General features: G+C 43.1%; 1 protein-coding gene across 1 annotated transcript; it reads left to right on the top strand.

Annotated features, from left to right (window-relative positions):
- Positions 1–2,808: 2,808 nt before the first annotated feature.
- Positions 2,809–16,516, top strand: cnot8 (CCR4-NOT transcription complex, subunit 8). The gene is made up of 7 exons (XM_076273995.1): positions 2,809–2,914; positions 3,613–3,798; positions 3,916–4,109; positions 4,622–4,783; positions 13,029–13,173; positions 14,596–14,706; positions 15,535–16,516. Exons 2-7 carry the CDS (start codon positions 3,682–3,684, stop codon positions 15,661–15,663), a joined length of 858 nt encoding a protein of 285 aa, XP_076130110.1. The 5' UTR covers positions 2,809–2,914; positions 3,613–3,681; the 3' UTR covers positions 15,664–16,516.
- The last annotated feature ends 971 nt before the right edge of the window (positions 16,517–17,487 follow it).

Raw genomic sequence — 17,487 nt, 5'->3', positions numbered from 1 at the left:
CATAGCTGTAATAGGCCTCATAATTATCAAAACTTTAAAAGTTTACACTGCCCATCTCACAGAGATCCTTTCAGAGTCAGACCTGCACTTCCTCCAGCTCCCTATGGTCGCCATGGTGCTACTGCCTACCAGCCATCAGCCTCAGCGGTGGTGCCCCGGCCTTCTCTTCTGCTTCACTCAGGAAAAAAATCCACCTTTTTCTCGGCATGCACTGCTCTACTCTTTCATACTGTATTTATTTTCTATATGTTTTATTCACTTTATTATTTTATGCATAGTGAAATGCTCTTGACGCCTGTTCTTTTGGTGATGTGTTTTGCCCACAAAGATTGATTTGTTAGTGATTTTATTTCTGATTGTAAATAGGCTGGTTGTTGATTGGCCACTGTTATGAAATCCCCTATTCATATCACAAGGAATTATCTCTCCAGTGTATATTTGAAATATGATTATTGTATCATGTTTAAATTATCTCTGTACTTATTAGTGCCACCAAACTGAAACAGCATGAAGGATTATTTTATGGGGGGGGCAGCTGGGTCCAGACTTTTTATTGGGGTGCCACTTGGGAATCAAACCTACTATATGAAAACTACTCAAAATGTTTTGAAGATTATAGCCTATTCAGTCTTCTGATGTATGGGTAGCATAACATGCCCTTACTGTACCATACAATTCCTTCTTCCCTCCTCTACCTCCTTCTTCTTCCACCACTAACCACTAACTAATTTGGGTTGAAAGGCAAACACTTACAATAGAAGCAGATGACAAGCGTTCATTTCGCTCATTTCCATTTGAACCACTGACAGCCAGACCACCACAGGAAATGGCCATGGGTATGGGGGAGTAGAAAGGCCAGGCAAGTTTATTTATTTCACTCATTATTTCCTACACAGGGGCAATTCAATGTGCTTTAGTTCTCATGTAATTGACTTTGGATCATTGTAAATCTTGGTAAAAAAAACAAACACTGTAGGGACACTGTCTTTGAGGATTTCTGGCTTTGCCTTGGTTAGTCACTCCAAATCCTTCCCTGTTTTGCATGGAGCAATGCTCTATACCCCCTTAGCCAGTAGCCTAAATAATAGTTCTCTGTGGGTTTTTGTTCATTTTGGCCAACATAGACGCGGCTGGATTCATAGGCTTATGAAGAGGTGCTGAATTTTGTTTGCTGTGCGCACGCGTCAGAGTTGTAAATCTTCGGCTCTGTTGTAGACGGAGCGTGATCTCCCTCTAGTGGCAAAGGGTCTGACTCCCCACGTTTGTAAAGTTTTGGGGAAAGGATCGACTTCATTGTAAATCTTGGTTAAAAAAAAACAGTGGTGCAGTGACAGCGTCTTTAAGGATTTCTGGCTCGCCTTGGTTAGATGGTCACTCCAGATCCTTCCCTGTGTTGCATGGAGCGATGCTCTATACCCCCTTAGGCAGTAGTCTAAAAAAGGACGGTGTGGAAAGTGTTCCAGCAGTGCCTTCATCCTCAGCAAAGTTGTGGAGAAGATGAGGGCACTGCTGGAACACTTTCCACGCCATCCTTTTTCCTACTCCAGTGAACTGACTGGTAGTGTCACGTCCAGTGATGGCATGAAATGCCAACAGACCATCAAGAATCTCATTTGACATTTTAATATCATGCACTTTTAATGTAGCGTGGTTTCTTGGCAGTTCCTGCTTTCATCCAAATTTCTGGGCTCAGCAGGTTGCAAACACAAGATGCAACAACAGTACATCATCTGTGTCTCTGCACTGAATGATGAGCCTCTCATATCCTTTTAGTTGTGGCATCATAAGGGTTGTGCCTTCATCTTCTCCACAACTTTGGAGAGGATGAAGTACCAAGTCCAGCTATTCCATCCTCAGCAGAACAGTTTGTCTGCAAACTGTATGATCCAAAAACGACCAGCACTTCAATCCATGATGTTTGCTGTGCCCTGTTTCGGAAAGTGAAAGCCAATGTGGATTTACCACCTCAGGATGCCTTGTCTCTGCACCTCATGAGGGCCCACTATCAAACAAAGGTTTGGAAACAGTCACTATGACCCATCCACAGTTGCCCTCACCAACCAGTTGAGGTTGGCACATGAAGGATGGAATGCTTGTCCCCCAGCTTTTGAAAGAGGTTTTGAGATACTATGTTTCCTGATATTTACTTTAAAAACTGGTTCTCTTTAGGCAGAGATTGTTTTTTTCATGTTCTAGTTCTGTTGTCTCTTACACTGTACAATACATTTCCATTCTGACACTTCTGCAGACAGCCCATGAGTGTTACCTTTCATTTGATACCTCTTAAAAAAAAAGTATAAGCCTATGTTCCTTGTGGTTGTGGAGATATTCAACATTGTTGGCATGTCGTGTTGAGCAGGAAACCAAAAAGTTGGCCTGAAAATGCTTATACCATAGGCCTATACAATCTATGGCTTATACAAGTCACACAAAAAACAACCACCCTAATATCTTATGGGTGTCTACCTAATAAAAATAGTGTGACAGCTTATACCAAAACATGTCCGCAAAAGTCTTAACGGAAGCCCTTTTCAGAATTGACCCCTAGGCAATTCATAGAATTTCATTATATTTCCCCTTGGGGATCAATAAAGTATCTATCTATCTATCTATCTATCTATCTAGAATAGGCTCAGGTAGGCTTTTGAAGAGGTGCTGAATTTTGTTTGCTGTGCGCACGCGCCAGAGTTGTAAATCTTCGGCTCTGTTGTAGACCAGTCTCTGTTGTAGACGGAGCGTGATCTCCCTCTAGTGGCAAAGGGTCTGATTCCCCACGTTTGTAAAGTTTTGGGGAAAGGATCCATGCAAAATGCGCCTGCGTGTTAGCATGTCTGCCACTTCCTAGATACAGAGGAAAGAACCAACGTCTTGCTACGGCCCCATCACAACATCAGCCCACACGCGCACAACAAAGGTACAACATTTTTGCTTTTATTTCTAACATTAATCTCTGACGTGTGTAAATATCCTAAATACACACACAATATACGTCCTTAAAATAAGAAGATCTATTTATACAAGCTAACAAAAGAAGCGGTCTATGCTAACGTTGGCTAACTTAGCAAGCCAGCTATGGCTGCTAACCCATGAAAACAATATTAGCAACCAGTTATCGCTAACGTTAAGCTAACTTAGCTTGGATGGTTGCATTACTCGTGTTAGCGCAGGCTCTATGTTCAGATCATATTACGTTATTTCAATGGCCTTCCTTTGCTCTCTGGAACACGATTCGCGCTACAGGTAAATGTAGTTGGTCGTCGTCACATTCGTTTAGGTAACGTTAGCATTTTTACTCACAACTGCAGTTGTTTCTGTGATGATTGCTACACCTATCCAGTGTTAACAATTAGTTCTAGCTGTGCTAGCGTAACGACGACCTAACGGTGTTTGCTTGTAGGCTATGCTAGGCAGTTAGCTGTTGAATTACAGGTCTGAATATCTTAACATTTATCAAGTAACGTTAACGTCACTGTGCTCTTCTCTGGACAAATCATGACAGAAATTGAAGTGAGGCTAGGAAGCTGTAAAAACCCAACTGTTAACTGCATTAAAAGTCTCACGTACAGACCAATATACTTCTGACCACTGATACTGAACTTACTTGTGTTACAGTGTGCTTCACTGGCTACTGACGGAGATACAATAAGCAGGAGTTTTCAGTCATTTCTTCAACCTGCAAAAATGCCTGCCGCTCTAGCGGATACCAGCCAAATCATCTGTGAAGTATGGGCCAGTAACGTTGAGGAGGAGATGAGGAAAATCCGACAGATCGTTCAGAGCTACAACTTCATTGCCATGGTAGACCACTGCTTTATGTATATGTGTGTTGAAGTATGTCTACTATTCTGAAAGCCCCATTAAAGTAACTGACAGAAGTGTGACTATTACACTGTTTTTGTACACTTTGTTTTGCAGGACACAGAATTTCCTGGCGTTGTTGTCAGACCAATCGGAGAATTTCGGAGCACTGTGGACTATCAATATCAGCTTCTGCGATGTAATGTCGACTTACTGAAGATCATTCAACTTGGTCTCACGTTTATGAACGAAGATGGAGACTACCCTCAGGGGACAACAACGTGGCAGTTTAACTTCAAGTTCAATTTAACGTAGGAGGGCTCATAAACATTACCTTGAAATGCAGTTGTGTTTTTGTAGCCAGGGTCTTTCTTTGATGCATGGAGAGCAACTTGCATGTTTGGTCTCATATGGGACACCGATTAGGGCTGTGGGTAAGAGGTGGGTGGCACCACAAACCTTTTGAGGAGCACAGGTCGGAGAGAAGGGTTTTGCTCAAAATAGGGGGTGTAAGAAAAATAGCTAATCTAAAAAGAAAACAAAAGCTGGATATGAGTAATCTATGTTTGTGTGTGTATGGGAGGGTGTACCATTCGGTAGTATTTGTTTGCAGAGCTTGTGATGCCGCATTCTGTGTTCTGTTATACTGCTGCACTCTGTGTTCTGTTATACTGCTGCACTCTGTGTTCTGTTATACTGCCGCATTCTGTGTTCTGTTATACTGCCGCATTCTGTGTTCGCATTCTGTGTTCTGTTATACTGCTGCACTCTGTGTTCTGTTATACTTATCTACGTGTTTGTTCTCTTCTTGGTCATCCGGCAGAGAGGACATGTACTCCCAGGACTCCATAGACCTCCTGCAGAACTCCGGCCTACAGTTTAAGAAGCACGAGGAGGAGGGGATCGACACACTCTACTTCGCCGAGCTGCTCATGACGTCAGGCCTGGTACTGTGTGAGAACGTCAAGTGGCTGTCCTTCCACAGGTGGGTTTGACTGGATTACACACACACATGCACACACACTCCACGCACTCACTCATTCTCTCCACACACTCATGCACACACTCTCTCTCTCTTTTTCCATGCACACACTCACTTTCACACTCTACATACACACACACACACACACATGCACACACTCTCCACACACTCACTCTCTCTCCTCATACACACACTCCAACATGGATACATCAATGCTGTCTTCAAAGACGACTGTTTTTGGGGTAATTTTAAGGTATCTTAGAAGGCAGTAAAAATAGTTTTTTCGGTTTCAAAGAGCACTTGTTGCCTTGCTCCCCTGTTAAATATCTTAAAAAGCAGCAGTTTTTGTAGTTTCGAACAGAGCCATACTCTCCATCCCTTCCCAGGCCGGGCTAGTTGTGTTGTGGAGACTTTGTGTGTGGTCTGTAGCCTGTATTACGAGCAGCTAGTCTTGAACCCACATCTTGTATGTGGAATGTGAGCATCATTCTACCGAGGAGGCTAAAACCCAAAGGTACTAGCAGCTGGTGTTGCTAGCACGCCTCTTAAGATGTCGTGGGAGTTAGGATCTCTCACTGCATAACTCTGTAACGACTAGCTACTGGTACACATTAGTGGCCAGCCGTGGTCCCCTTTAGCATAGAGTGAGAAGGGGAGGCACCCACCTGCAAGGCTGGATCCAGTACAACTCTACAGGTACTAAGGGTCTATCAAAAATGGGTGAGAAGGCACACTTGTTCACTGTGTGGTACACTGTGCCCAGTCATAGGTGGGGGGTGCATTGTACCCCTGCGTTTATACTGAGGGTGCCCAGTCATAGGTGGGGGGTGCATTGTACCCCTGCGTTTATACTGAGGTTGCCCAGTCATAGGTGGGGGGTGCAACGTACCCCTGTGTTTATACTGAGGGTGCCCAGTCATAGGTTGGGGGAGAAACGCACCTTTATGTGCCCCTACGTTTACACTGAGGGTGTCCAGTCATAGGTTGGGGGAGAAACGCACCTTTACGCACCCCTGCTGGTGAGTCCAGCAGCAAGAAACACCGCTAGCCTCTGGGTTTGGGTCGACACCGTGACAGTTTAGCTCTAGCATCATATCTAAAAGCCTTGGTAATGTTTTGTTTAAGGGTTTTATGTTTTAAAAATAAGATTAGTGTGTTAGACCTAATCTTCACCCATTGAACCATAAAACGCACAGAGAGTCAAGGCTTCAGGTTGTACTAAGACCACTGTGAGTGAAACACTCAGATACAGCTCAAGGTCAACACACAATGATGCCATTCAAAAAAGCGTAACAGTGCACTCCCATTCACAACATAGACAGTGATTTGACCATAATCAGTGAAAAAGATAATACAATAGCAAGGTCAAGCCAGCACAACGTGTACCCCAACACACCTATCAACTTGCCTGACATAGAAACTAAATGGGTGAAAGGTTGTGCCATGTTTTAACCAAAGGCTGGACCCTGATTTGTACATCACACAACATGCCATGGAATGTTTTAATAACATCCTGCGCAAATCATTGCTCATTTAATAACTGGGCAAAAACATTTTGCTAATTTAATTCCATGCAACACCACATTACTTGCAAACATGGTATAGTGTGGAGGGAATGTTAGATGTTAAAAAATGTGACCACTTACTCAACCGATTCCTACTTGTGCCCTGCATTGAGCCTGTAAATAATCAAAAATTGGCCTCACCGCCTGTTTTGACTGCATGCATGGTTTCTCCAGCACAGTTGCCCTACTTTGTGCGTGTGATGGATTCAAATGAGTGCCATGTGTGTGTGAGTTTGGTGTGTGTGAGTCTCAGGGCTTTAGAGTGCTTATATGTAGCACATGCTACAAAAACATCAGGCTGTGCTATGGATGCTTTACCAGAGACTTTCTAATGAGGAGACACAGCACTCAAAAAATCCTCCATAGAAATGCATGGGGTTAGTTTGTAATGCCAATATGGCCGTTGTCTACACTTATCCCACCCTTTCCTCGGCAAAACGTTGACATGTGAATACATTGAGCCAATCATGTTGCGTGATGTGAATATATTGAGCCAATCATATGGTGTGTTGTGAAGAAATCGTGCCAATCATGTGTTGTCAACTCGCCGCTGGAGCAATATTGGTGTCGTGCAGCCTTGCGCACGCGCATTTCTGCTGAATAGGATGCCCGATAAGTGTCCAAAAATGTTGCAATATGGCCGCCGAGTGGAGGGACTTGCCTAAAAGGACTTTAGCTTTACCAGCTTAGCACCGGCGACCCGTTTTTTCCGAGCGTAGCCTACAGATGAGGTTTTTGTAACTACATACTGATGCTAGAGATTTTGTGGATTGTCCCACTGTAGCAACTCGGGGTTTATCGGGCATTCCATTTGTACGAAGGGCTCTTCTCACGAGTAGTAAGATGACCAAAAACAAGAAGTTACGCAAAATAACGCGATGGCACGCCCCCCTAACGTCGTCTGACAAGAAGTGGTCTCGTACAAATCAGAGGACCCTCAGTTCACGGCGAGTTCTGACGACTTCAAAGTTACGTAATGTCACAAATGACAGGTTGTCACAAGCCATCACCACATACAAATGGAACACACGATAAGTGCCTTGCTCAGACTCACAGTGGCGGCAGCTCTCAGCCTTCAGGTGGTTAATTTGAAGTATAAGTATATATACTTTTTGATCCCGTGAGGGAAATTTGGTCTCTGCATTTAACCCAATCGGTGAATTAGTGAAACACAAACAGCACACAGTGAACACACAGTGAGGTGAAGCACACACTAATCCCGGCGCAGTGAGCTGCCTGCTACAACGGCGGCGCTCGGGGAGGAGTTAGGTGCCTTGCTCAAGGGCACTTCAGCCGCGGCCCACTGGTCGGGGCTCGAACCGGCAACCCTCCGGTTACAAGTCCAGAGTGCTAACCACTGGGCCAGAAGGCCCAGATCCATAAGCACTAGAGCACCACCACCACCACCCCACCAAACACACTGTAGCTTTCTGTGTCTTCTTATGATGTAGGGCTGGGCGATATGGACCAAAAGTCATATCCCGATATATTTAGGTTGAATGTCGATATACGATATATATCCCGATATTTTTTCCGCAAAGTTAGAGCTGTAAAATGAAATGTTCAGTCAAATATGAGTACCGTATTTTCCGGACTATAAGTCACACTTTTTTTCATAGTTTGGCTGGCCCTGTGACTTATAGTCAGGTGCGACTTATATATGAAAAAATATATAATTGAACATGCTTTTAAATGTTAATTCATATTAACTGACATGAACCCTACATGAAACATTACTGTCTAGCTGCAAGAGAGCGCTCTCAAATGTTCTGTGCACTTTCAGTCAGAGATTAGTGGTTGCCCTATGCCTGAAACACACGTGCATACCTAAATCCTCGAATTACCAGTATGGCCAGGATTCTGTTTGGGCCTCAGATTCGGACAAGTAAAGGCCAGTAATAGTTTTGTTTCAATTTAACTCATAAAAGAGCTCTTCTTAATATTTTATATTGTTGGTTGGTTTAATATTGTTGCCAATGAAAAGTCATTGTCTTACACCATGAGTCTCTGACATGTTGCTCTCAAGCTACCAGTTGCATGCTGCCCTGCTTGCCAGAGGCTGAAGCAGTAACCTACATTTCAACTCAATTGTTGCTGCCAGGCATTAGCCTACGAATTTTATAAAAAAGTAAATCATGCTTAATTAAAGGAGAATTCCGGGTGTGATTTTGACCTAAAGTGTTTTGAAACATGATACCGAGTGTGAACGTATGTCTCATAGCCCATCTCGGCAAAGCCATAATTTGAAGATTTATGATAGTCTGTCTCCTAAACATTCCTCAACCGTTATCTAGACATGCATGAAAACATTTGAAAACAAAACTCACTGCCATGTAGGCTAATATTTGATTGCTGTTTTGCTACTAATTATCTTTCACGTACTAAATACGCACAGTAGAAAGTGAAAGTAGGCCTACTATGCGCTCTGTGTCTGTATCTGTCTGTTCACGTCCGCAATCGATTATAATGTTCCTCAACTAGAAAACACATCCATGTTATCTCGCGTTATAGGCTGTCATGCTTCTGTGTTTACAAAATTCCTGACGGTTCCTGATCGCTAAATGTTTGTTTTCCTTTCCTGTAGATCGTGGTTGATGTAGAAGCACCTCCCAGGCTATAATTTGACTTCAGCGATGAGAGAGGGAGAGAGAGGGGCAAAGTGGTCCATGCGCGCGCGTGTGTGTGTCTGCATGGGGTTCAATTGAAGTCAGAGTTGGTCCGTCCAGTCAATAGTCCCGCATTCAGGCCGCTCCATTATTAGATTAACGTTATCAGACAGCGCTGTAACATGTGTGGGAATTTCTCTCATTATGATGGAGTTGTGGGACTTTTATTAATAACTTATGCGCAATACCGCAATCCCGCGCTGAAATTTAGGCTATGCGCATATTTTTTTCTCTCGCCCTCTTGGAGGTGGCCAGCCGAGCAATTATTCTGCTGCTAGCTTGTGCCAATATATCGTCCAAAATGCTTGATTGCATTGTCCACATTTTTAGCTAAATTTTCATGTACCACATCAGCATTTTTGTTCAGTGAATCTTTTGTAAATTGCTTCACAATTAGCGCGGGCACTCGTGAGCAGCCTTCGGCTTGCCTCTTGCCACTATTCACTCCTTCGTCTTTATTAACATTCCCTGTAGAATTCTCAATATTTTTGGCCTCTGTGTCCAGTTACATCTGTCTGTTCTTGGTCTTGGATTTTTTGAAATAAATGTCTAAATATCACCTGCTTGCTGCAGCTTTGGTCTGCACGTCCTATTAAAACCGGTTTGTGCACGTCTTTTTAAAACGCATCTTTTTCTCTCTGGTGGGCATTTAATCTGCTGCCGGCTTGTCACTCCACATCGCCCAAAATGCTTGATTGCATTGCATTCTCCACATTTTTAGCAAATTTTTCCTGTACCACATCAACATTTTTGTAAAGTGAATCTTTTGTAAATTGCTTTACAATGGCTGCAACGTACTTATGGCACTCCCAACATATAGCGTGGTTTCGTTGCTCCAAACCATCTACAAATTATTGAGCTACTACTTTTTCTTTTACTATCCAAGAGACTCCCCTCCGCTCAGACATTGTTGCTTTCTCCATGTTTGTTGAAGAGTGCCAGAGTGTCTCTTCCTGCCTCTTCTGTGTATGAAAGAGGAGGGGCGGGGGAGCGGTGCAGAGAGCTCCGGTCAGCGGCTTGCGTGGAGCAAGGATCACAGCACAAATTTGAACTATATCGATATATGCGATATGGTCTAATTCCATATCGCATTTTTAAATATATCGATATATCTTTTATGTAAGGGATAATGTATAGAACGCCGGTCATTACTGGGAAAATAAGCCCCGACGCGCAGCGGAGGGATCTTGTTCCACCCTGAAGGGACTTATTTTCACAGTAATGACCGGCGTTCTATACATTATCCCGCTTATTATACGGCTACTTGCCAAAACGAAATAATAAACTCCCCACGATATGACTTTAGCCTACATAACCTAGCCTATTTGTTACCGTTCATCGTGGCATTTGCTGAGAAACAAATAGTTCGCAACAACACACGCTGCTGAACTTGAATCAAACATTCTTTAGAACACAACTGATCAACTGTCTGCTTTCACGTTTGAATCAAGTTCCAGTCCTTGCGTAGTGATATGAAACACGTATCAGAAGCACAAAACCCGTTGCCATTGACAGCGGTAATTATATGTTTGCAGCGGTAATTACATGAATTTATTTTACTGTAGAACGTTGGGAAATCCCATTCAAGTCAATGGCGCGTTCTACTAGCATTGTGAAGAGCCGTATAATAAATCGATATATCGGCCAGCCCTATTATGATGCTATCTAGACATGGGGTCTGCTGGCTACTGTATGTGAAATGTGTTATCATTATGAATTTTGCACAGAGATCATGCCCTAGACTAGATTTGTTGTGCATTTATACTGATATTGTGTGTGTGTGTGTGTGTGTGTGTGTGGCCTGGCCAGGTGTGTGTTTTTTCTTTGTCTTGACACACATGCCACAACACAGGACGGAACCTGCTCTGCAGCTTCTCTGCTAGTTTATACTCTGGGAAAGTCCCTAGTCTGGGTTGGGCATTAGTGCATGTTAAGGCTCTGCAGCTCCACTGCTAGTTTATACTCTGGGAAAGTCCCTAGTCTGGGTTGGGCATTAGCGCATGTTAAGGCACCAGGATAATAATTCAATACAAATTAATTTCTAGAGTGGGTAGAGTAGCATCTGAGAAATCTACTCAAGTAAAATCAAGTAAAAAGTTCTTTGTTAATAAATTACTCAAGTAACAAGTTACTTTTTTCTACATTTTTATATTTTTGATGGCCCTTGAAAGGGATGCAAAAGTAAGCTTATCCTTTACGCCTGTTTGCTTTTCTGTTCCTTTGTAGGCTAATCATATAGACAACCATATTTTAACAGCCCAATTCAAATATATTGTATTTAATATATTTTAATATTATTTGACACACTTCTATAGGCTACCTTGTCATAGCCAGAATAGTTAAGTGGCTACGGAAGTTTGGTTTGATATTTGATGTTTAAACTTCACCATACAGACAATGTAACCTAAAAACAATGGCTACATTATGGGTAGATCTATATTTAGGCTACATATTAGCATAGGCATGTCCACTCGGACAGAGCGACAGAGTATCTTTTTTCCCAGCCGACCGTCTCTGTCATGTCCTGCACTGACAACACTGAGGCTACGTAAAGGAACGCTAGGGGATAGGAGGCTAGGGGATAGGAGGCTACGTAAAGGAACGCTAGGGGATAGGAGGCTAGGTTTTTCTAACTTGGGCACTCGATTTCCAGTGCATTTGCTTTGCTTGTGAATTAAGTTGTAGGCCTACTTTCCTTGTCCAGTGTCATTGTTGAACGATGCTGGCCAGAAATTAATATAGGTGAAAGTTTCCGTGTCATGTCATACCTCTCGTCTCGTTGCTACTCAGACTTACCAGAAGATGCAGCATGGGGCAGGACGTCATTGCCTTAAAGGTTGTATCAGTGATAGCGGGGATACGCCACTTCTGTTGATGTTTAAACAAAACAGAGAGCTAGCTCGCTACTCCCCCCCCCCCTCCCTCCCATGCAATTAAAACTCTCTCTCTCGTCGGTTATTGGTTGAAACACGTTATTTTGTCTTTGAGTGGGTTGCCAACCCTTGTTGGTAACAATTGTTTTTGTGTACAGATCTCGGAGCCTAGGCTGCCTACAGAGATGCGTTTTTTTGACGGCCTGCTTATAGGGCAGACAGCTAGCGGATCGTTAGGAAAGATTAGATGAATGGGATCATTTATGTTTGGGCCTTTTTTGGGCCTGAAATCACTGATACAACCTTTAACTAAGCTTAGATCTACTTCCGTGTAGTAGTAGACTACAATATGGTCTGATTCTGCATAGGCCAGTCATTACCTTTATAATCGCTGGGCATTCTGAAGTCCTGTTTCTTTTCTCCCACGCCATTGTGCACCGAGGGAGCGCTTTTCTCCCTAGAGATACTTTCTCCTCCGATAATATACTTGTACTCGTAACGGAATTGGCAATTAAAAATGTAATCGAGTAAAGAGTAGATTATCAAAATGTATTTGAGTAAGAGTAGAAGTACAGTTTTGAAAAAGTAATATGGTAAGTTGCCGTTCCTCGAAAAAAATACTTATTTACTCATGTGTGTTACTTGTAACACGTTACTACCCACCCCTGGTCTGGAACATAGCATTATGCTGTTGCAGTGGTGGAGACAAGATTTCTAAGATCTTTAGAACATGTTAGGATGGACATAACCTTCCTTCCACTAGCTGGTCTACTGATGGCAAAACACAACAAACTTGCTAGAGATATCACCATCTTATTAATGGGCCGGTGGTAGCGTAATGGTTAAGGAGCTGGGTTAGCATTCAGTAGCCTGAAGAAGTTGTGGTTTCAATACCCGGTTTCCACTGTTGTGCCCTTGAGCAAGGCACTTAACCCCAAGCTCCAGGGAGAGTGGTTACAAATGCATCAGCCAAAAGTAATGTAATGTAATATGTAAGCCGCTTGGGATAGAAGCGTCTGTTAAATTGATAAATGTTAATGTTAATTGCTGATGTGTCTTTTCTATGCTGATGTGTCTTTTCGATGCTGATGTGTCTCTTCGATGCTGATGTGTCTCTTCGATGCCATCTCTCTTCCCTTTGCAGTGGCTACGACTTCGGCTACCTGGTAAAGCTGCTGACGGACTCGAGGCTGCCCGAGGAAGAGCACGAGTTCTTCCACATCCTCAACCTCTTCTTCCCAGCCATCTATGACGTCAAGTACCTCATGAAGAGCTGCAAGAACCTGAAGGTATCCACTCCACTCACCCCTGCCACTGCACATGCATGGATCAATCTTTATTGTTCCTGAGGGCCAGTTTGAAGTAAAGACAGCAGTGTCCACACAAATCAAATTCAATGATGGACAATATGCATGAAATAGCATTCATACATAAAAACATAAAAATCGTCAAAATACCAAATCTGTGGGGTTAAAATAATCTCGAATCACAATGTACGGATTTATGGATGTCAAATGTGTGGGTTTTAATACACAAGTATGTAAAACGGTGTCCTTTCGATGTCCTTTCAATGAATGCTTGTGTTGTTGTTTTGACTGATATTTTGCAGATACTTTAATCCAAAGCAACATGGATATAGGGAGAGCTGGGGAATGTTCTGTATAAGTGGGGGGGCGGGGGGGCTGCAGGAGAGGTGTTTGAGAGAAAGTTCAGAGGCTTGGGGCCTCATTTATAAAACTGAGCGTAGATTCCATCCTTAAACATGGCGTACGCCCAAACCTTGCAATCGGCTTACGCACGAAAAGAGGCAGCCGTGGCCTACTGGTTAGCGCTTCGGATTTGTAACCGTGTTGCCCGACCAGTAGGCACGGCTGAAGTGCCCTTGAACAAGGCATCTAACCCATCACTGCTCCCAGAGCGCCGCTGTTGTAGCAGGCAGCTCACTGCACCGGGATTAGTGTGTGCTTCACCTCACTGTGTGTACACTGTGTGCTGTGTGTGTTTCACTAATTCATGGATTGGGATAAATGCAGAGACCAAATTTCCCTCACGGGATCAAAAGAGTATATATACTTATACTTATACTTAGGATGCGTAGAAATGCGTATCTTTGCCCGTATAGAATTTTTCTATAAATTCCGACGTCGGCGGTGAAAGATAAGCATGCACTGGTCAGCCCTGTTCACGCAACTTTGTAGTGCGTAGCAGCCTTTATGAATGAGCCCCCTGGTGAGGTGGAGTCGGATGGGTGGCAGAGTAGTTAGACCAGCAGGTGGAGCCGGTGGTCAAGATTTTATGTGCAGAAGGTTGATGCGAGTTAAATGTAGACATTTGGTTAGGTCAGTGTCATGAGTAGAGTATATATGGATGTATTGCAGACATCTGATTTGATGTTAATTAGAGATGGTTAATTATGATTTGCAATTAGTAGATGGAGATGTTTAACATGTTTTGAACTCATTGACTAGTTGACGAGTGGTGTGTGGATGTTTGATGTGTGGATTTCTGGGTGTTAATATAGGATGTTAAGGTGTTTGTGTGGGTCTGTGGGGGTCTTCAGGAGGTGATGGTGTTTTAATGTGTGTGTGTTTGCCTGTGCAGGGTGGTTTTCAGGAGGTGATGGTGTTTTAATGTGTGTGTGTGTTTGCCTGTGCAGGGCGGTCTTCAGGAGGTGATGGTGTTTTAATGTGTGTGTGTGTTTGCCTGTGCAGGGCGGTCTTCAGGAGGTGGCAGACCAGCTGGAGCTGAAGAGGATCGGCAGGCAGCACCAAGCTGGCTCGGACTCGCTGCTCACTGGGATGGCATTCTTCCGCATGAAAGAGGTACACACTTCCAATACCATACCGTACAACCTGGTCCTTTTCTCAGAAATCTGTTTTGCGTCCCTAGACTGCCCATTCAAGGAAACCTTGTGCTAGTGTTTACCACACGAGATGAACAAACTTACGCTTTAATTATAACCACACAAGAGAGGTAGATTTCTCAGTGGTTGCTCCAGGAGTGAAGCTGAGGTTGTTTCGAGCATCAATCTGCACATAAGTCAGTATTTCCTCAGATTTCAGACTTTGTTTTGCCACAATCGGATTACATTTCTACTAGATTCATTAATCTCACATGCACATGTCTTAATACATTTGTCATTAGTTGACAACTGACAGGGTTTCCATTAAAGTAGGGCTGCTTGATTAATTATGGCAAAAGTCATTGTAATGATTATTAGGGTCAATATTGGGATCACGATTGTTGAACACAATTACTCAGTGATTTTGCCATTATCCATTTTCAAAACTTAATTTTAAATTGAATTTAAAATATAATTCAACTGAAGAAAATACATCAAAAAGATAACACACACGACAACTCAAAACAAAAGGAGAGCATTGTTATAAAACCGAATGCAGCAAAATAATTGTTATATTTCGAATATGTTGTTTTCATAATCGTTGGAAGTCATAATTGATGATTAATCGATTAATTTCATTAATTGCACAGCCCTACTTGAAAGGTTATCAGTGAAAGTGTTTGTGTTCGGATTGTGTCACTAGACCACACTACAATGTGAGCACTGCTAGTTGTCAAGTTCCTGTGGGACCCTAGTTTGTGGCTGGTCGAGAGCGCTGAGGAGGCCAATTTGTTTTTTTATTCTACAGTTATTCTTTGAAGACAACATCGATGACGCCAAGTACTGCGGTCGGTTGTATGGGCTGGGGTCGGGGTCCTCCCAAAATCAGAACGGCATCTCAAACTCGTCCCAGGAAGAGAGCAATAACAAACACTGACCCCCCCCCCCCCCGAACCTGCAGAAGCCAGACCATGATGCACTTGTTTTCAATTCCATTCAACAACTTTGTGTCTACGGTATCAACCCTTCCTGCAACAAAATGCAACTCTGTTCAGAGAAAAACCAACACACAAAACAAAAACAACAACAATACCAACAAAAACAAAAATAATCAAGAATCATTCCAGGGGGACTTGAGCAAATATCCCCAAACAGAAAACACACAAAAAATAAATCAGTCCAAGTAATTTGGATGACTTTAGGTTTTGTATTCAACCGTGTATTTTCAGTTTTACAGCATTGCAACAGGTTCTTGTTTGTGGCTGGAGTGGGGAACTGTATCCCTGGCAACCATGAACACCAGCGAGCTCCTGAGTGCCAACACAGCTCTCAACAGCCACCAGCTAACACACACACGGCAGACACACACACACACACACACACACACACACTCTGGCTCAGGTCTGGCTCCAATTGAGTGCGGACATGGGCCAGTGCGTGGGTCTGCCGCTGCCAGGGTACAGTTCTTACCTCCGGGCCTCATTTTGAAAGCAGGAGGATTGTGGGGACAGACTGCTTGTGGGGGGGAATTGGAGTTTTTAACGTAAGCTTTAACAAAAAAAGAGTTGGGTTGGTGACCGTGAGCAGGTTTTTTCTGCGCTCCCCCCCCCCTAATGCAGAGTCTCTGTGGGTATTTTATTTGGGTCGTGCCTGCCGGGTGGGACGGGCTGGCGTTGGCCCTTCAGCCATGTCTTCTACTCCATGAATGTCCAACCGATATGTGTGGCATCTTTTTATTGTAAAGGATATGTGTTGTTTAAAGCTGTTGTACATTAAAATGTTTATATCCATCAGTGCTACTGTGTTTATTTTTTAAATGAAAGTATGCATTTAGAAAGACAGCTGCAACAGGCATGCTCCTGTGGTCTTGTTTCTACCCTTGTTTTGTTTTAGGATTAAAGAGTGTTTGCCTTACAGCAGTGGTTCTCAAAGTGTGGGGTGGGGCCCACTAGTGGGGAATAGAGACATGACAGGTGGGACATGAGGAAATAATGAAAATAAAAAAATATCTGTTAAAATAACATCTGCTCCAGCGGACCGAGATGGGAAATATAACTAACCAAAATGAAAACGTTTCCATTTTGTCTGGTTGATTGGGTCAAGTGGGGCTTGAAAAAAACAAAAAAAAGTTTGAGAACCACTGCCTCTAGCAGGGTGAAAGCGCCATCTCCACACTCCACCACAGGGATGAGTTGGGCACAAGACTCTGCCTGAAGATGACCATATTAACAGACGTAATATTTAAACATTAGCTACTCTGTGGACTACACTACACAGTGAGGCAATCCCTTTAAATTAATGCACGATACAAAAACCTAATATATCCACGATGAGTTGCAGTGCACTGTTTAATTTTGCAAAGACGGGGGATGTGGATTCTGTGGCAATAGTTTTGCAAAGACGGGCAATGTGGATTCTGTGGCAATAGTTATGTGAAATTGTGGTTGGATTTCTAAGAAATGTGAAATATTCGTGTGATTGTAGTTCTGAGAAACTTCTGTGGAACGCGCCTATGTTTTTGGAAATGAGCTTGTTGGCCGTTCTCACCAGAGTCAGATATCTAATACATACCCTTGACATGACACAATTTTCTAAGCATAGCCTACATACTTGGAACTATATTCTTCTCGTTCCGGCGAAGCACTGCTACTTGGGATTTGCAGAAGTAAAAGCTTTTTATCAGTGCCTCCACTAAATGAGAACATAGTTCCAAGTATGCATGCTTAAAAAAATCAGTCATTTTACATTGGTAGTTGTACAT

The sequence above is a fragment of the Alosa pseudoharengus genome, unplaced genomic scaffold (assembly GCF_046254945.1).
Source record: "Alosa pseudoharengus isolate Yale_2024_CS ecotype anadromous, Long Island Sound unplaced genomic scaffold, YU_APseudo_1.1 YU_APseudo_1.1_scf_8, whole genome shotgun sequence".
NCBI lineage: Eukaryota > Metazoa > Chordata > Actinopteri > Clupeiformes > Clupeidae > Alosa > Alosa pseudoharengus.
The sequence above is the reverse complement of the archived record's forward strand: the minus strand, read 5'-3'. Positions and strand labels throughout refer to the sequence as shown.